Here is a 21,806-nt window from a genome sequence, read left to right as displayed (position 1 = left end):
CTCAACAAATTTGCTGCAATATGAAGTCAATACTGATTTTTTTCTGACATTTTGGAATAGTGTATAAGGTGCTTTTTGCTCCTGATCAGACTGTCAATGGACAGTTTTACTGTCATGTTTGGAGGAAGCTGAGGGAAAATATTTGGTGCAAATGACCAGAGTTGAGGAAAAGACTGGTTGGTGAACCATGACAATGCACCTGCACACACCTCACTCACTGTGAAGGAATTCCGAGGCAAAAACAACAAGGCAATGGTTCTACATCATACCTAGTTCCATGTGAATCCTTCCTGTTCCTGAAAATGAAAATCACATAGAATGTGTGATATTTCGACTCAACTGAAGACATTAAAGGGAAATTGTAGTGGATCCTGAGCACCCTTCACCCTGCAAAATTCCAGGAGTGCTTCCAAAATGGGAATATCACTGGGATCATTGCATGCATGCCTGAGGTGACTATTTTGAAGATGATAAAGGACAGTAGGAAGTAAGTGACTCCTGATTGCCTGCTCAATTATTCAGCCTTTTAGAATCCATATCTAACAACAACCTTATTTATCCTTTAAGTAAGGAGGGGACACATGTACATCCGACATTATGTTACTCTGGATCCACAAGCCAAAAAACTTTGTGTTATTAATGTTTATGGCTGGTTTATAATTAATGGTGACAGCTGGATGTTGGACATTCATATTTTATATATTGTGAAAATGTAATGCCACTATTTTATTGTTGTTTAGAATTAGCTGGTTTGAAAGGAGCCACTCACTGACAAGGTTTGTATCAATGTTTATCTTTTCTATATTTTGAAAATGGTATTTTTTTCAGACTTCATTAAAACTGTCATGTCAGCATCAAATAATACTGTTTTGTGGTACTCAGAATTCTAGTTCACGTTATTAATATAAAATAATATGAAAAAGAAGTGTTCCCATCAACACATTTGTGGAATATTACAGGCACCTCGGGCTTCATTTGGTCAGCATCCAGATGTTAATTTATGTAATCGGATGCAAAGTTTTTTGTCTACAACTGATAACTTAATATACTACCCAATAGTTCTCATGTTTCCTAAGGAGAATGGTGTGGGGAGTCATGTTCAGTGCTATTAGTAAGTATACCAATATTCCTCTTTCTAAATAATGTTTGTTGATGAATTTTATCACTTTTTTGTATATAATACATTGTAACACAATTGAGAAACTGGAGAGCAAAGTAAATGGGTGGTAATTATACATATTATCTTTCCCTCGTGCTATGTAAATGTGTATGATTTTACAAGTCTGCAGAAATTCTGCAAAAATTCATGAATAAAAACAGCTGTTACAAAGATATTTTAGAAGTTGCATTAAATTGTGTAACTTTTGTCTACAATCATGCTACGCATGACATCAATGCCAGAAGGGTGTGTATTTCTTTGCTGCTTTGGTGGCTTTTTCTTCTTTTGTTACATTAGCAAGAATCACTGAACAAACAATGCAGGCTTCCATGGCTGATGTTTCAAGTTTTGGTGATATTTGTTTTATGGGCATCACATCAGGGCCCAAGGCAGATTCCTCTGCCTAATGTTTCATCTTCCAATACTGGAGACATCATTAGAGGCTGTAACAACTCAAAAAGCTGTTACAATCTCAAACAAGCTCAGCAAGCCAAACTTCATACCTATTCAGGCAGGGTCAGTTGGTGATGGCATCAGACCACTGTCTAAGATCATGGAATCATGTCAATATGTTATTTAATACTATGGCTACATTGTGTACAATTTCAGTCCTTTTTCTTTTCTGCTAAAGCTGTTTTTGTGTTTCTGAATTTCTTTGGCCTCTCTGTCCATAGTAGCAAAGTAATGATTAAATACTGACAAAACCATGGTATCAGACAAATGTATTTGGTGGTTACCTGCACTCAGTGCATGTTTTGCTAAGACCAATTTCTCCAAGTTGCACAGACAATAATTATACTTGAGTTCCTTAAGGTGGGTGTTACTGCTTCTTTTTGTAGTTTCTATGTACACTTGACAATATGTGCAAGGAATTTTACACACTCTGTCTGTGACAAGTTCATTCACATGGACTGCATCACCCATCTAATTTGATGATCTGAAGACCCATTCTTTCATAACACTTTTTGTAGGTGCTGCAATTCTTCACCAAGGCTCTCCTTTTCCTAAAGTGTTTGAGCTGTATGGACCAGAGTGTTTTACAATGAATTACTTTGTGATGGATGGCAATGGCTTGAAGAGAAAAAATAGAGATCAATTTGTGTAGGTTTGCTATATACAGGGTGGTGAGAAACAGTCTGAAAAGCTTGTAAGAGGGCTGCAAGGTACGATGTGCTGTGAAATAATTGTGAAGGAAAAAATTCAATACACTGTGCTATTTATGAGTTAATTGACATTGAAGTTGCACAGTTAGGTTGTTGTGCATTCAAATTCAAGTGGCCCACCAGACATGGTGTTGGCAAACATGTTCTTTGTTTGGTTTCCTGCAACTGAACAAGGGAACATTACCAAAATTGGATATAGATTGTAGTACCCAAGCCAAAGTGCTGAGCAGTATTTTGCACTGTCATCCAAGCTCTGAGAGCAGCTGACATTAATTGAGGACTCTTTTAGCATAACTCAACAAATACCTTTTTTTCCAAAACACACTTTTTAATGCACTCTGGTACTTTAATATGAGCCTTGCATAATGGCTAACAGAAAATAAGACAAATCTGAGTATCTGCCATTGTAAAAGGTGACTGAACATGGCAAATTATTACAAAACTTGACATCTCCATTCTTCAAGATTCCACAAAACTAAGCTAATCCCTCTTTTGTACTGTATGATTGAAATTTAAAACATAAAATTTATAACATACATTTAACAGCCTTTACACTTGCATGTGTTTATTGTTGGGCAATAATACAACACCCTACATAATAAACTGTTAGACCTCAATGAATTCTGAGCTGTATAATTCTCTTTCATATTCAGATACTGTTTCACTGTACTAGCTGTTGTAGAATGAACATCATTATTAAGATGTTAGAAAATTCTGAATATTCTTAACAGTACAGGAGGTGAAAAGTGGAAAACAAAGCAGGAGTTGCCAGTCAAAAGAGTAAGATGTGTATGATTGTACATTCAAATGACAATCTGAGCACAATCTATTACCATATTAAAATAACAAAGGAAACAACATGTTAAGCAGCATATTTGGATTTCAATTATCTTATTCTTTTGAAAGATCATCTGAATATGAATAAGCCAAAAGTTATACAGGATAATTTCTTACTTTGATACATGAGAGTGAACTTGCATAAAAAAATGAAGAGGGAAGGAAAATGACAGAAGTAAACAAAGATCTATGTCAGTCTCACACTATATAACAGAAGAAATATGATGAGAGACTCTGGTGTGTACCTCAGCATTCAGAAAAGTGACAGGCAAGTCTGATATTATTTATAAGTTTGTACAATGAATATAATTGTCTGGACAGGTTATATTTATTTCAGATTTATTTTTCCATTAGTGTCTGGAGAAAGATTCAGGCATATTGGCAAAAGATATAAGCTGAATGGTGCACTGACTAAGGAGAATTGAGGCAGATGAACTCACAAGCTGCAGGAATGGGACATAGAGCAGACACAGTTCACTACAAAATTACAGCTACAATGCTTCTCTAGCTAAACAAGGGTTGTTGGCCTGCTCTCTTTCAAAGTATAAGTAGATATTCTATAAATGATTCAACCTCAGCTTTGGAAATCTTTATACTAACAGTTTCTCAGCTTGTGGAGGGTTTGTTGTAGAGTTAAAGTCAGCTCTAGACTTGGAATTAAAAAAAATATGAGAACAGATTACAGTTTGCACAAAATAAGGGCAAAAAGATTTTTCAATACTTAAAATGAAACAAAAATAATACAATGACAGTTTGTTTTGACAGCCAGCAGAATCAACCATTATCCAAACTGTCTATTGGAGAAGTATTTCACTCCAGACAGGTCTGGTTGCATAATTGCACAACCTTAAAATATTCACAAAAGGAAACACAATATGTTGTTAACTACACATGGCTTGAGACTGACTCAGGAGAGGGGAACAAATGAAAGTGTATCTTCTACGAGAGACCATTTAAGTTCTTTAGAGCAAGATCTAATGAAAGAAGATGTAGAAAATCTTAGTCTGAGGTTATTTTCTGACTTTTCTGACTCTTGTGGCTTCCAAAACAAAAACTTCACAATGATTATGAGTTACATTGAAAGCTCAAAGGTATTTAAAGGAATTCAGCATTATTTCTCCAAACGTGTCCATAGCTATTTGCCCCATAACAGGGTTTTTAGTGTTATTGAAAAAGAACTATGGAAACACCAAACAATCACTCTGCCCTCAGAATACTATGGCCTTTTGGGAAAGTTGGAATGGTTAAAGTTTGAGGTAGGAACTGGTATGATTACAACATGAAATCAATCTCCAAACATGTAATCATAGCCAAATAGTCCTTTAAAATGTCTGAGGCATGGGTACTACATTATGTAAGAAGACTTAAGACCGAGACACACCGGCTTTTCAAAATGCTCACTTTGGTTCACGTACAGGTACTTAAATCCGGAAACGGAAGTGCTTCAACTATGTTTGAAGTGCTTCAACTTCCATCAGTGAATCATGTATGCAGAAATAAAGCTAATGACATAAAGAAGTTGACATCTTATTTTGAAAATGATTCAGAGGAAAGTAAAGAGTTCTATTCAAAGGTTGTACATAGGAGTGCTAATGACACTGAAGACAAAATTCGGTATTATGAAGAACCTACACATTAAAGAGGGCTGTGTTTCAGAATTATTTTGGATTTCACACAGCATTAAATCTAAAAATTGTATTAAAATATGTACTACAGCTTTATCACTATGAGTTTCATAATAGATTGAAGATGTGAGAAACAGATGTTGGTACTGTGGGAGTTCTGTTCATGTTTTCACTTAGAAGAAAAAATATAGATTTACTAATGCTCTGTTAATTTCTTAGTTGATATTATCTGCAAAATGTAATATACTTAAGAGCCCATTGAATTTAAATGCTTAGAATGTATCTTTATAACACCTAACTTAATAAAATAAAAAAGAAGGTGGACAAATTTTGTTTTGTAAATGTTTGTTATTTGTAACTTTTCTTCCCTCAATAAAGACTATTAGCGATGAACTTCAATTATTCCTTCTTCAGTCCCTACCAACATGGATGACCAGTACGATGTTTACAAAAATGTTTTCAATCAACAGGTGAACACAACTAAAAGTACCTTTAATGTAAAATTTTGTAAATGGCATATGCTGAGTTTTGTTACCACGGACCTCAATTGTATCTGGCAGGACACTTGAATTTATGTGCACAAATGGCCTAATTGGCTAACTTCAATGATAATGAACTCATAAAGGGAACAGCATATCAGATGTTTTTCTTAATAAGTATTTCCCTGTACAACCTTCCCAGCAGAACCCTTACAAGCTTTTCTGACTGTCTCTGACAACCTTTTATACTTTGGCTGAGGGATCTATCTGTTCTTCTCTCTACTAACATGTCCAGGAAAGATAGTTGGCTCTGTTTTGCAAGTTCCATTATGAAACTTATATTATCATGGCTGGAGTTTAAATGTTGCAGGAATTTGTGGATCTTTTGATAGTCAAAGTCAAGGATGCTTGAGAAATAAACTTATGCTGGCTAAATATCCAGAAAGACTGGTAGACTCCTATGGGAACATGGCATCCAGTGTGCTTCACAGTCTTGAACACAGATAAAATGTATTCTTCATAGTTTTAAAGATGCTCTAGGTCTCTGAAAGCTGGGTGTATCATATTCATACCCGACTACAACAACCAAGCAAATCAGCTGTTGCCAAGCACTGGTCAAATATAATAATGAAATGACTTTGGGTTCACCACAAGTGGAAAATGCTGAGAAAATTTCCATTTCAGAGATTTTAGCGCAAGCTCTGAAAAACAAAGGGCACAGTGGGCATTGGGAGTCGAACTCAGCAACAAATAGTGGTGAGAGACCAGCAACAGTTCACATTCTGATTGGAGTGAGTACACATAACAGCAAGACTAACAGAACCTGAAGCTATTGGCTTGGTCAGTTCTTGAAATCTTGTGCATAAAATGTAAAAAACTTTGCAGAAAACATGGAAGCACACTATTAATGAATTGTGCTGACAAAATCTGAGGGATCACTAAAGAGGAGTTATCAAAGCACTGGTAGACCAGGCTAAAAGAATCTGTGAACCACAGTACTTGGAGGTCAAGCTCAATCATTTCAGAACTTCCTTCATAAGAAATGGCTGCTCTCACAAAAAAAAAAAAAAAATTAGGCACTACACCCTAAAAGGTATGGAGCTATTCATGAAAAAGAACCAAGTAAAGGCAAACTTTCCTCCCATTCATAAACCTGGTCACAGACTTCATCAGCAAAGTACTCAGAAGACATGCTATTGACACAATGTTGAATCCAACAAGAAAGATGAGGTATTATTTAAATATCATAAAACTGCATTTTGATACTGCCTGGTCACATATTTACAATTTAATTTTCAATTTCTAATCTTCAGCTATTCTAGTAAAGTTATTACTGAAAATGTTTGCTGTTTCTTTTGGACTAAACCTTTTCTTATTTTTATGTGTCTGAACTATATTTTCATTTATTTTTTACTAATTACCAGTTTACTTTCTGATGAGGTTCCAAATTAATTTTAATTTATATCTTGCATTATGGCTATAGTTATCATAATTTCATAATTGCCTTTAATATGGTTTATATTTTTTGGTGTAGAGGGTAAAAACTGTAGAGGAAGGCAGACATCAGAATACATCCAGCAAATAGTTCAGGATACAGGTTGCAATTGCTACTCTCAGATGAAAAGGATGGCACAGGAAAGTATCTCATGTTTTGTTCTCTTTTTTGGCTCATAATGCTAAGCCCTTTACTGGTCGAACAATTTACAATTCTCCTACTAATATTTGCTCCACAGATAGGAAAGGCAGCTTCAAAATGCAGTACTAAGGTATCTAAAACCTTAGCTGTCATTTATGCTAGCTCAGTGACTTAATCCATTATACAAAGAGACTTAGGATAGTTGTGTCTGGACCTACTATGATTGTGTGAAAGTCTTATAAGGGATGCCAATACATGTTGCTTTCCCCCACACTGAAAGTGTGAAATGTAATATGCTGTAAGATTAACAATTTTTAATATGATGTATCTTGATAGTTACCAAGAGAGGCCATATGAAGTAGTTTCTATATAGTGTAATACAGTGCTTATTTCAAAATAGAAGAACAGCCTTTACAGGAGAATGACTTCCTTGAAAATAATTAAATATAATTTATAGTATTTTTCAACATATTGTGAAGTTGCATTGCCCTCACTCTGTGCCAGATTGTTACTTACTTAAAATAAGTATCTCAAATGTTATTATTATTGGTAATGGCAGAATAAATCTGCAGATGACATATGCTTCCAAACTCAGCACAACGATCATGTAACAACACAAGAGATATATGTGCAAGAGAAATGATGTCACTGAAATAAAGTTGCTTGTATGTAAAATCATGGAAAGTTTAAAGATAAATTGCAGAGTCTCACCATTAACATATCACACGTGAGTGTGTAATGCTTAACAAGCTATTGCCACTGATGTATCTGACAGTTGTTTGTTATCACACATAAGCAGCTGTGCATTTGAAACCTTGTAACTTACTGACTGAAGTATTACATCTGAGCCTCTACTGCCTTCAAATTTTTAAAAATCTGTATACACACACACACACACACACACACACACACACACACACACACACACACACACACGCAGTGCCTTAACTACATAAAAATAGTTACATAAATAATACCATTGTTTAAAACTGTGTGGCAGCACACATTTAAAATTTGAATTATTGTGTTACAAGAGTAAGCAATAGTGTTCCTGAAACTTCCTGGCAGATTAAAGTAGTGTGCTGGAACAAGACTTGAACTCAGGACCTTCCGTGGGCAAGTGCTCTACCATCTGCACAACCCAACCATGACTCAGAACTTCCATCAGTACCTTGTCTCTCACTTTCGAAACTTCACAGAAGCTCTCCTGTGAACCTTACAGAACTAGCACTCCTGGAAGAAAGGATATTGCAGAGACATGGCTTAGCCACAGCCTGAGGATGTTTGCAGAATGAAATTTTCACTCTACAGCTGATATGCGATGATATGAAACTTCCTGGAAATATAAACTGTGTGCTGGATCAAGACTCGAACTTGGGACCCTTGCCTTTTGCAGGCATGTGCTCTACCATGGGTCATGAGTCATGCTTGGGTAACTCAGATGGTAGAGCATTTTCCTATGAATGCAAAGGTCCTGAGTTCAAGTCCTAGTCTGCCACACAGTTTTAATGTGCCAGGAAGTTTCATATCAGTGCACACTCCACTGGGGACAGAAAATTTGATTCTGGTTCATCGCCAAGGCTGTCACTAAGCCATGTGCCATGTGTCCACAACATCCTTTCTTCCAGGAGTGCTGGTTCTGCTAGGTTTGCAGGAGCACTTTTGTGAAGTCTGGAAGGTAGGAGATGAGGTACTGGCAGAAGTAAAGCTGTGAGAACAGGTCATGAGTTTTGCTTGGGAAGCTCAGATGGTAGAGCACTTGCTTGCAAAACATAAACGTCCCGAGTTAGAGTCTCAATCCAGCACACAGTTTTTATCTGCCAGGAAGTTTCATATCAGTGCCCACTTCATTGCAGAGAGAAAATTTCATTCTGAATCCTGTTCCTGTCAAGCACAATTATATTGTAGCACCTTTCACACTATTATGTAATAAAAGTAGTATTCACAACAAAATAATTACAGATTTAATAAACCTTGTGGATTGTACACTCCTGGAAATGGAAAAAAGAACACATTGACACCGGTGTGTCAGACCCAGCATACTTGCTCCAGACACTGCGAGAGGGCTGTACAAGCAATGATCACACGCACAGCACAGCGGACACACCAGGAACCGCGGTGTTGGCCGTCGAATGGCGCTAGCTGTGCAGCATTTGTGCACCGCCGCCGTCAGTGTCAGCCAGTTTGCCGTGGCATATGGAGCTCCATCGCAGTCTTTAACACTGGTAGCATGCCGCGACAGCGTGGACGTGAACCGTATGTGCAGTTGACGGACTTTGAGCGAGGGCGTATAGTGGGCATGCGGGAGGCCGGGTGGATGTACCGCCGAATTGCTCAACACGTGGGGCGTGAGGTCTCCACAGTACATTGATGTTGTCGCCAGTGGTCGGCGGAAGGTGCACGTGCCCGTCGACCTGGGACCGGACCGCAGCGACGCACGGATGCACACCAAGACCGTAGGATCCTACGCAGTGCCGTAGGGGACCGCACCGCCACTTCCCAGCAAATTAGGGACGCTGTTGCTCCTGGGGTATCGGCGAGGACCATTCGCAACCGTCTCCATGAAGCTGGGCTACGGTCCCGCACACCGTTAGGCCGTCTTCCGCTCACGCCCCAACATCGTGCAGCCCGCCTCCAGTGGTGTCGCGACAGGCGTGAATGGAGGGACGAATGGAGACCTGTCGTCTTCAGCGATGAGAGTCGCTTCTGCCTTGGTGCCAATGATGGTCGTATGCATGTTTGGCGCCGTGCAGGTGAGCGCCACAATCAGGACTGCATACGACCGAGGCACACAGGGCCAACACCCGGCATCATGGTGTGGGGAGCGATCTCCTACACTGGCCATACACCACTGGTGACCGTCGAGGGGACACTGAATAGTGCACGGTACATCCAAACCATCATCGAACCCATCGTTCTACCATTCCTAGACCGGCAAGGGAACTTGCTGTTCCAACAGGACAATGCACATCCGCATGTATCCCGTGCCACCCAACGTGCTCTAGAAGGTGTAAGTCAACTACCCTGGCCAGCAAGATCTCCGGATCTGTCCCCCATTGAGCATGTTTGGGACTGGATGAAGCGTCGTCTCACACGGTCTGCACGTCCAGCACGAACGCTGGTCCAGCTGAGGCGCCAGGTGGAAATGGCATGGCAAGCCGTTCCACAGGACTACATCCAGCATCTCTACGATCGTCTCCATGGGAGAATAGCAGCCTGCATTGCTGCGAAAGGTGGATATACACTGTACTAGTGCCGACATTGTGCATGCTCTGTTGCCTGTGTCTATGTGCCTGTGGTTCTGTCAGTGTGATCATGTGATGTATCTGACCCCAGGAATGTGTCAACAAAGTTTCCCCTTCCTGAGACAATGAATTCACGGTGTTCTTATTTCAATTTCCAGGAGTGTATAATGCAGTATCAGTATACTTTGGTTACAAATCCACAACTGCATTTAAATTTAAGAACTTGACTCATTCTACATTGTAACATGAAGATAAGAAAGAAATACACTGAAGAGTCAAGGAAACTGGTACACATGCCTAATATTGTGCAGGGCCCAAGCACACAGAAATGCCACAACATGATGTGGTATGGACTCAACTAATGTCTGAAGTAGTACTGGAGGGAACTGACACCATGAATCCTGCAGGGCTGTCCTCCTAAACTGTGAGAGTATGAGGAGGTGATCTCTTTTCCTGAACAGCACATTGCAAGGCATCACAGATATGTTCAATAATGTTCATGTCTGAAGAGTCTGGTGACCAGTGGAAGTGTTTAATCTCAGAAGAGTGGTCTGGGAGCCACTCTGTAGCAATTCTGGATGTATGGGGCGTTGTATTGTCCTGCTGGAATTGCCCCAGTCCGTCAGGATGCACAATGGACATGAATGGATGCAGGTGATCAGACAGGATGCTTACGTATGTGTCACCTGTCAGAGTCATATCTAGACATATGAGGAGTCCCATATCATTCCAACTGCACATGCCTCACACCATTACAGAGCCTCCACCAGCTTGAATGGTCCCCTGCTGATATGCAGAATCCATGGATTCAAGAGGTTGCCTCCTTACCAGTACATGTCCACATGCTCGATACAATTTGAAACAAGACTAGTCTGACCAGACAACATGTATCAGTCATCAATAGTCCAATGTCAGTGTTTATGGGCCCAGGTGAGGCATAAACCTCTGTGTTGTGCAGTCATCCAGGATACATGAATGGGCCTTCAGCTCTGAAAGCCCATATTGATGATCTTTCATTGAATGGTTCACACGCTGACACTTGTTGATGGCCCAGCATTGAAATCTGCAGCAATTTGTGGAAGGGTTGCACTTCCATCATGTTGACTGATTCTCTTCAGTCATTGTTGGTCCCATTCTTGCAGGATCTTTTTCTGGCCGCAGAAGTGTCAGAGATCTGATGTTTTACTGGATTCCTGATGTTCATGGTATACTCATGAAATGGTCATATGGGAAGATCCCCACTTCATTGCTACCTCAGAGATGCTGTTCACATTGCACATGCGCTGACTATAACACCATGTTCAAACTTACTTAAATCTCAATAACCTGGCATTATAGCAGCAGTAACCAATCTAACAACTGCACCAGACACTTGTTGCCTTTTACAGGCATTGTCAACCACAATGCTGTATTCTGCCTCTTTTCTTATCTGTGTATTTGAATTCGCATGCCTATACCAGTTTCTTTGGCACTTCAGAGACTATTTCAACGTTATGGGATTGGGTAAAGGAAAACATTTTTTTGTCAAAACACAGAAGTTACTGTAGTGTAACAATGCACCATGGTTGCCAAAATGGCATTATAAAGAAAGTACACTTTCAGATAGTGAAATCAAAAGTAATAAATATCACACAAAGCAAAAGACTATTACCAAGTATAACAAAAATATACTTGCTAATAAAGAGGAATTATATGGCAAATCTTATAATGTAAATTGTCTGTTAGTTCCTCCACAGCATTTTCCATAACACTTACATCAGATAAAGTATGAACTGTGCTAGCAGAGATGTGAAGGTTTATTGTACTAACAGAGACAATCACAGTCACTCCATGTTCAGCTGTCCTTACGGTTTTTGCAAATTCTATGTCACATGGATACAGCACCTGCAAAATATTGATGGTTAATTAAAGTTGTGATTCTTGGAGGGCTTAACATTTTATCAGTGTCAAATGAATTGTAAATCTCAACATGATGGACATAGTATATAAGAACATGTGATTTTCAGTTTGAAACATGTTACAGCGGAAACATAACATTTTGCCTCTTCTCAACCCTGTGATCATCAAGCTGTTCTCTAGCTCTGAATGTTCAGTACCATGGTATTTCATTATTAAGAGATAAGTTGTTACATCTGGTAAATAAGCTGAAATATATACTCATAGCTCAAAGCATTTCATCATACATAAATTCCCAATATGTTTGAGTTATAGCATAAGTCTTTTACAAGACAGAATGTTACCACAGTAACTATATTCCACGCCAACCATTTTTGTCCTCTTTGACCATCTCGTATATGATTTAGACATATCAGCATGTTGTTTTCAGATATTTGCGAAGTTGAAGTATAATCAGCAGTTGTGGCAGTTTTTATTAAGACAGTGAAGCACAGACATATAAGTGAGCAATAAGACACCGTTGATTGATGAATGTTGTACTGTTTGATATTCTGGTATCAATTATTTGAAAATTAAAGTTGTTTACTGAAAAATAAAATGTTTCTCATTTTTATTTGACTGGCATTAATATTTGAAGTGAGTTTTATTTTATTTAGTACAGTACACTTTTCTTTTTTTAATAGCTTGCCTAATGGTAAAACATATTTTAACAAAGAATGGTAAAAGTAACACAAAATTGTCATATAGCAGACTGTCAAAAAATCTCTCTACCAGAATATTTCAAAGTGATAAACATTAATAATATTGTTTAGGAGCTATTCTGGCAGTAATTATCAATGTTATTTCTGATGTGTACCACTGATTGATAAATGTATTCGAATGATGCAGCTAATATACTCAGGGTTTTGAACAGATCTTTACAATGAGCTCACCTACTATTTTTGGTTATTATTCTTATGGCCCTTTGCTGCTGTTTTGAATTGTGTTCATATTTAGTGCATTTGTGCCCCTGAAAAGAATGTCATAGCTGTGAACTGATAGTCTCTATGACCAACGTGTAACTAAAAGAAACTGGCTGTTACACATTGATGATAGGATGCTAAGGGCACAATATGATGATGACATTCTGTTTGCTAGTATCTTTTTGTGTTCTACACCAGTTCAACTAAGAATCAATATTCACTCCTAGAATTTGTGCATTTGTTGCATAATCTACAGAGGTATCATGTACATTTAATTTAACAATGTCATTCTCCCTCTTTGAAGTGAAATTCATTACATTACTTTTATTTATGTTCAATGTCACTTTATTGCTTATTGACCAATGGTAAACTTCCTTGAGGATTTCATTTGCTTCCTCAGCAAAGAGTTCTCTTGTTTTCTCAGTCACTATAATATTACTGTTGTCAGCAAATAGAATTTTTTCTAATCACTAAATCTACTAGGGATTTCTTTGATGCATATCAGGAGAAGTGTTGGTCACAATACACTAGGCTGAGGAACTCTCTTGTTAATGCATTTTGCTTCTGATGAGGGTTTTATTAAAAGTTTTGACTTGTCTGAGGTATGACATATCTCAGCTCTTTGTACCCTGTCTGCTAGATATGACGAGAACCGGTCATCTGTCCTAATGCTTCTTGCTTTTTCAGGAGAATCATAAGGTCAACAATAACAAAAGCTTTAGAAAGAAAAAAAAATGCTTGTAACACACTCACCTCTGTCACGAATATTGAGTAACATTTTTGTGAATTCCACTATGGCCGACTACACACTTCTACCATTTCAGAAACCAAGCTATGATTCACTTAAAATGTTTTATTTATTCAAGTACTTCATTAGTCTGTTTATCATAACTGATTCTATTATTTTTGAGAATGGTGACAGCAGGGAAAGAGACAGGGAATTTTCTACATCTTCTGTGTTACCTTTCCCTCGCAGACGTACAACTCTTCTTGTCTGTTTTAAATACTCAGGACATTTCCCTGATGTGAAGGAATCATTTATTACATTTGTTAAGGGAGCTTGTATAAACTCTATGCATTGTTTCAATATACACAATGGTACTTCCTCTAAGCCTACTGACTGTCCAATTTTTTGTTCTTGTACAGATTACTGACTTCATGACCTATGGTTGGGAGTAACATCATTGTACTTAGTGCATAATTATTTACAGTTGTTACAATTATTATCAGGAGTTTTTGTTGACCTCCTCTCCAGTATCTGAAAAATGCTCAGTCACATAATTTTTAAGGTGGTGTGTGTGGAGAGTGTGCCTTGTACCACTACGTCATTTCCTTTCCTGTTCCACTTGTAAACAGAGTGAGGGAAAAATGACTGTCTATATGCCTACATACAAGACCTAATTTTTCTTACCATATTTTCATAGTCCTTCTTCAAAATGTTTGATGGTGGCTGTATAATTATTCTTGAGTTAACTTCAACTGCCAGTTCACCAAATATTCTCTATAGTGTTCTGTGAATAGAATGTAGTTTTCCCTTCAGTGATTCCAATTTGAGATCACAGAGTATCTCCATAATTTTTTCTTCTAATAATTTCCGGGTATGCAGCCGGATCCCGTCGACATTCTGCCACGATATTTCGGCCCAGAGACGTCCGGCCATCATCAGGTGAGTACACAACTACTGAAGAGCCCAGGTGCAGTCGCGGTATTTATGCCGAATCTGATGATGGCCGGACGTCTCTGGGCCGAAATATCGTGGCAGAATGTCGACGGGATCCGGCTGCATACCCGGAAATTATTAGAAGAAGAAATACGCCGGGAAAATTTCAGAAGTCATATCTCCATAATACTCGCTTGTTAATCGAACCTACCAGTAAGAAATTTAGCAGTCTGCCTCTGAATTGCTTTGATGTTTTCCTTTAATCTAACCTCCTGATCTTCTCAAACATTTAAGTGGTACTCAAGGAAGGGTTCCTTTCCAGATGAACCACACATTCCTAAAATTCTCCCAATAAACTGAAGTTGACCACTTACATTCCCTGCTGCCATCCTTATGTGCTCGTTCCATTTTATATTGCTTAGAAACATGGCATCTAGATATTTAATCAATGTGACTGTACAAAGCAACACACTACTAATGCTATGTTAAAATATTGTGGGATTGTTTTCCCTACTATCTCCATTAACTTACATTTTTCTATACTTAAACCCTCATCAGAACCAAAATACATTAACAAGAGAGTTCCTCAGCATAGCGTATTGTGACCAACACTTCTCCTGATATGCCATTCATTAAACAAACTAGAAATGTTGGGCAAGACATCCCTTATGCTCCTATATTCACTCAACAATGACACTTTCCTGAACACCACAGTATCATCAGCAAAATAATACCTGTAGATAGCTCCTTGTCCTGACCATAAGATCATTTATGTATATAGAGAATAAGTGTAGTCCTCTCACACTTCCTTGGGGCACTCCAGATGGTACCCATGTCTCTGACGAACACTTGGTATCAAGGGCAATGTACTAGGTTCTAATACTTAAGACATCCTCCAGCCCCGCACATATATATGAAACTATTCCATGTGCTCATATCTTCCTTAAAAGTCTGCCAAGAGGGTACCGTGTTAAATGGTTTTGGGAGTTCTAGGAATATGGATTCTGCCTGCTGACCTCTATTCATGGATCCCCCTCCCCTTCCAGCACGTTGTTATGAGTTTGTTTGTATCACAAGGTTTCCTTTTTTTATGACATCCCAGACAGTTTGATTTTATTGTCTGCATTGTATATTACTTTGTCATTGAATTACTTTTATACAGCAATCAGCACTTCACATTACTTGACAGAGAAATACATCCATGGCAGAGGTAGGCAACCATTCAAATTTAGCACAACTTTTAAATACAGAAAGGTCTTGATCACACAGTTCTTTATTAAGTATTAAGCTCTTTCAATTAGAAGCAAAACACAAACATTTAACTTTCATAAGCTTAACCACTATGTAATGTACATATACAGGTTCAACGAGCTCATTTTGTTATATATAGCTCCACATTTCTATACTGCTACACATGTTCACACTGCATCCCATACAGCTATATGTCCAAATAGAATCCATTAATTCCAAGATAGTATGACCACTATTTCAGCCTTTTGACTGCCTAGGCATCAGTTTTAGCAACCAGTGATCCTAACCTTACATCTTCAACCACAATATGCTAAAATATTTATTGGTGTCCTCACATATCTACTTCATGCTGAGCTATTATGCATTCTCATATTATACATGTACATTTTTAATATAAAATAAAGAAGAATTTTACTATTGGCTTCTGTTTTATTTCAAATTGTTGTCACTCATCTAAGCTTACCTAAATAGTTATATTGTAAATCATCCATTATTTTTTTGACTAATGTAATGATTACAGTTCATCATACTCAAATAACATTTCATTTTGTGATGGTTGTTAACTGATAACAGCTGAACAGTTTTAAAGTAATGCTATAGCATTAAGTTTAAAAAATTATAAATGTCTTTTATTGTATAATAATTCTCTTTTATTTCAAGTTGTTGCCACTAATCTGGGCTCACCTAAATCATTGTGTTATATTTCATTTATTATATGTCTGTCTATTGTAATATGACTACAATGGGTGATACTAACTTAACATTATATTTAGTGATAGTTGTAAACTTATTCCTTCACAGCTTGTATTTTATTTCTTATTTATATTGGTTTTATGTTTATTCTCTACCACACCAGTTATTGGTTGCAAATATGTCTTCTGTTCTGATTATTGACTAATGACTACCTCTGTACCATTACTCACAATGTTACCTAACAATGCACTTTCCACGCTGTCAGTACATGACTTTCTCCTCCATAGAAGTAGCAGAAATGTATCTTTGTCAAATTGTTCATGAGTTTCTGACATGTAATTAATTGCAATGTATCATTGTTTGTAAAGTTACTCTTTGACTTGCTTTCCATCATTAATGCTAGCATAATCTACTGGCCTTCATATTTGCTATTGTTAATTTTTTGTGCACTTCATTCCACAGCTTCAGTCTGATACTGAAATTTTGAAATTCTTCACACTGTGTGAGCAAGATCTTTAAGTTGTACCACATATGCAGTTTTCCATTAATCTTCTTGTAACTATGACAGAAATTTAACAACTCTGGACCATTATGAGTCTCTTTCAAGAAACTGAGTGCTGAAGTGCTTGGGAAGTCATCTTAATATCCGCTGTCATCCATTTGCTTTTGGGAGACACTGATACTGTTATGGGTATGTTTGGAAAAGTTTTTTTCAAAACTGTATTTAAATATGGTTGAGAATTTCACATTTACATTGTTTTCTCTATAAACTTTATCTCAGCTTTTGTTTGCTAGTTTTTCTGAAAAATATTGTATTTGTATTTCTGGTATATGTCTTTTACAGGACTACAGTTTAGACAACTTTTTCATGTCCAGTTTTACTGTTATTATTCGGCAGAAATTGCATGATATTTCAAGATCTTTTACAGCTACATCACACATTTCCCTGTCACTAGTAGTGACCACATGTTCAGTTACTGATTCAGTTATTGTAGTGACCCTTGTGCACTATTAACCAACAGGAACACACCAAAACTCTGAAGGATATTTATGAGGGTCATATTAGTTTCAGTTATGACATCTGTGTTTATGTCACCAGCACTAATTGTGTTGACTTTTGTAGCTGATACTTTATCTAGAACTTCTGTTAATTTATTGAAAAAGACACCACATTACCACTTGGAGATTGACAGATGCATAAAATGATTAATTTCTTGGTGATATCAAGCAGTAGCTGATATTTCAAAGTGTTTGTCCTCACTTACTGTACTAAGGTCATGTCTTGATTTGAACTTTGCTCCTTTTCTTGTATAAATGCATGATCCTCCACTCTTTGAAGTAGTCCTGCAGTAAGTCTGTCCTTTCATATAGCTTTAATACTGCATGTTTGATTACTATTTTTCTACAACAGTGCTTAGTGACATAAACTACTGTGCAGTTCAAAGACTGGAGCTGAACTTCAAATTGTTGTACTTTATTTTTTATTGTTTGTGTGTTTTGATGAATGAACATTAAGTCTATGCAATGTTGCCATGCTACTTTTCCAATGGATTTGTTTTCTTTATGGCATGTAGTATGTGCATCATTTGGTGTGTTAGAATATATCTTATGGCTGTTTCATTTTTTTTTTAAGCTGTTAGACTTACTCTTTATGCAGAGGACCCTGTCATCTGGAACGTGGCCGGAGGAATCTGAGGAGATCACTTTCATTTCATAGCTTACTTTGTATTGATAGGTGAGTAGAATTAGAGCTTTTTCATCTTGTTGTAGTGCCTACAGAATACCCAAGCAGTGCTTAAAAGTTTATTTTCAGCTACTATTGTAAAACACTATATGATTTGGATGGCAGGTGGATGGATGGGTAATCAGAGGGAGAGGGTGTTATATGAGGTTCTTACTGTGATAAAATTAATTATGTGATCCCATCAACTGAACCTGAACTGATGAAATACAACCAATTACATGCTAATTACAATGTATTAAACAACTTTCAAGCAACAGCACCTTCTCATATACCAAAACAGGGTAAAATATACAAATAATTACACAGTTATGAATATATAATAGAACTATTTCATGATTTAATTATAATGTGACTCTTTATTCATGTGTATTGAAGTCTTCTACAATCTGGTTGTTACTATTCATATGAAATTGTCTCCACATTTAGGGCTAATATCTTAGCTGCTGGGTGAATTATGATTTTTACTTTTGGGTAATACAGACATATTGCCAACCGAGAAGTAAAGCTGATGTCAGATGCCACTATCAATTTGTTGTACCTGCAGTTATTAATTTGCTGTACAGCGAAGAGATATGACTATATGCTGAAAGCTTTTTATTCAGATATACAGGGTGAGCACAAAGTCTTGCCTTGATTATAAAAATTTATAACAGAATAACCGTTTGACATGATAAGTTACATTTGATGACGATACATAGGTTAGTGTTACTAGTTGTTGTCACCAATAGATGGCAATAGTGCTCCAGAACACCGACGCGGTCTGTTAGGTCAAATTAGTTGCTGGCAAAATGATGTTGAAACAGGAGAAAGCACAAAAAATGAAATCGCCCATCAGTGTTCAGTGTAAATTTTGGGCTTCTTATGGATGCAGCCCTCCTGGCGTTAAAATAATAAAGCTATGGTATGTAAAGTTTAACAAAACAGGGAGCATTGAAGATCATCCTCAAAGTGGCAGGCTTTGTTTGAGTGATGCAACTGTTGATAATGTTCGGCAATCATTTCAACGGAGTCCGTCTGAATCAACTCGTCAAGCATCACTTGAACTTCAGGGCTTGAATGTTGCTTCACGCCCGTAGGTTTAACCTTAAAGTACCCTACACATGACCCCCGGGTGGTGCTAAGTAGGCAACAATGATCAAGATACCACTGTACGGCCCCTTTGGGCCTCATGGCAGTGATGAGATGAAAACACTAAATAGTCCTTCTAAGGACGTACAGTTCCAAACATGAACAATAGGCCCACAACTAACTATATGCCAATTAAACATCGAAGGCATCAGTAGAGCCAAGAGTGACTACCTCACTAAGATCTTAGAGGAACACAAAGTGGACATTCTAGTACTGCAAGAAACACACACTGAAAGTGACGAACAGCTGTTAGCTCGAGGTAGAATTCCTAGGTATAAAATATTGGCAACACATCACCATGTCCAGTATGGAATTTTCACATATATTAAAAACGACATATGTCAGTACAACGTAATCCCAACCTCTGAATACCATTCTTTCTTTGCCACATCTGTACAAATAGAGTATATGGTGATCACAAACATCGACAAACCTCCTTCCTCATGCAGGCCTGATCCTATAGCTATTGTCCCCATTAGTGAAAATATTATAATAGGGGATTTTAACAATCATCATACATCCTGGGGCTACTATCAGAATGACAATAATGGCATTAAGTTGGTAGAATGGGCTGAAGTAAACAATCTGACTCAAGTCATGACCCTAAAGACAGGGGTACTTTTCACTCAGCCTGCTGGAAGCAAGATTACACATCAGATCTATGTTTCGTCATCCCTGGCTTAATAACACCAGTCGCTCAAGTTTGGAGACAAGTGCTTCAAGATTGCCCCCATAGCCAACGCAGGCCAGTAATATACAAAATTGGATTCCTATTACCAGTTATGCATTCCACACCAAGACCTCGATGGAATTTCCAAAAGGCAGATTGGAAAATTTATACCAACTACACTGATGCTAACATCCAGAGGATTCAAGCAGTACCTGAGAACTACATAAGGTTTGTAGCATTGATGAAAGCAGCAACCAAAAAAACTATCTCAAGAGGTTTCTGCAAGGAATACATACCAGGTTGGAATGAGGAGACCAACAGATTAAGAGAAGAGTTTGATGAAAACAGCAGCAAAGAGAAAGCATCTGAACTATTACAATCTCTGGACAATGCTAGGAGAGACAGGTGGACAAATACTGTTGAAAATTTAAACTTCAGTCATTCCAGCAGGAAGGCCTGATCACTGATACGGAAACTAGATTCTGCTTCCATACAATCAAAGAAGACCACACCTGTCAATGTTAATGCAGTAGCTAACCATCTTGTTGATACCTCTAGAATGCCAAACGATAAAAAGCTCAGCAGACTAGTAAAATCCAAACTCAGGCAAACCAAGCAGACAACTCAACCTCATGATGTATATTCATGAACTTTCTCCATACAAGAAGTTGAACAAGGTTTACACTTCCTTCAGAACGCAAAAGCAGCAGGATTAGACGAGATTTATCCAGAATTACTAAAGAACTGTGGCTCGGCAACAAAACAATGGTTGACATTGTTTTTTAGAAGCATACTGGAATCAGGGAAGTTACCCACAATATTCAAGAAGACCAAAATCATTGCTCTCTTGAAGCCAGGAAAACATCCATACTTACCTCAAAGTTATCAACCAATAGCCTTGCTTTCTGTCATGTACAAGCTGATATTCTGTCATGTACAAGCCGATATTGAACAGAATAGCACCAGTAATCAAAGAGTTAATCCCAGTTGAACAATCAGGATTCCACCCTCGTCATGATTGCAGTGATCAAGTCCTTTCACTGACCACTTTTGTGGAAGCTGGTTTTGAGAAGAAGTTGAAGAGCGTCTCTGTCTTCCTTGATCTCACAGCAGTGTACGACACCATTTGGAAGGAAGGTCTTTTATTAAAACTGATCAAGGTGGTCCCCTGTGTGAAGATATCAACTTCAATTGAAAATATGATAAGTAACAGACTCATCCAAGTTTACTCAGAAAACAGCCGAAGCCGATTCTGCAAATTGAGCAGTGGCCTACCACAAGGCTCGGTCCTCTCTCCAGCACTTTCCAATTTATATACTCATGATCTGCCTAACACACTCTACTGCAAATTCATATATATATGGATGATATCAACCTCACTGTTCAACACACTAATTTTGCAGAAGCAGAGAATGTCCTCAACCAAGACCTTGTGCTCCTGGATGAATACTTTCAGAAATGGCGTTTGAAACCAAACCCTCACAAAAGTGAGGTATCTACTTTTCACTGGACAATAGGCTCTTGAATTACCAACGAAGAGTCAATTTTTGAGGGGAAGCATTACGGTTCAATGGCACACCTACATATCTGGGTATGACTTTGGAAAGGACCCTAACATATAAAGCCCAATTACATAAATCTGCTGCAAAACTGAAGAG

At 37.8% G+C, this 21,806-nt stretch overlaps 1 protein-coding gene across 1 annotated transcript in view; it reads right to left on the bottom strand.

Annotated features, from left to right (window-relative positions):
• Positions 1-21,806, bottom strand: part of LOC126183816 (intermembrane lipid transfer protein VPS13A-like) — a 681,615-nt gene that overhangs the window by 344,391 nt on the left and 315,418 nt on the right. Inside the window, exon 30 of the mRNA XM_049926066.1 lies at positions 11,900-12,028. Coding sequence (XP_049782023.1) covers positions 11,900-12,028 — 129 coding nt within the window. The remainder of the gene's footprint in view (positions 1-11,899; positions 12,029-21,806) is intronic.

The sequence above is a fragment of the Schistocerca cancellata genome, chromosome 4 (genome assembly GCF_023864275.1).
Source record: "Schistocerca cancellata isolate TAMUIC-IGC-003103 chromosome 4, iqSchCanc2.1, whole genome shotgun sequence".
NCBI lineage: Eukaryota > Metazoa > Arthropoda > Insecta > Orthoptera > Acrididae > Schistocerca > Schistocerca cancellata.
This window is presented reverse-complemented; position numbering and strand designations above follow the sequence as displayed.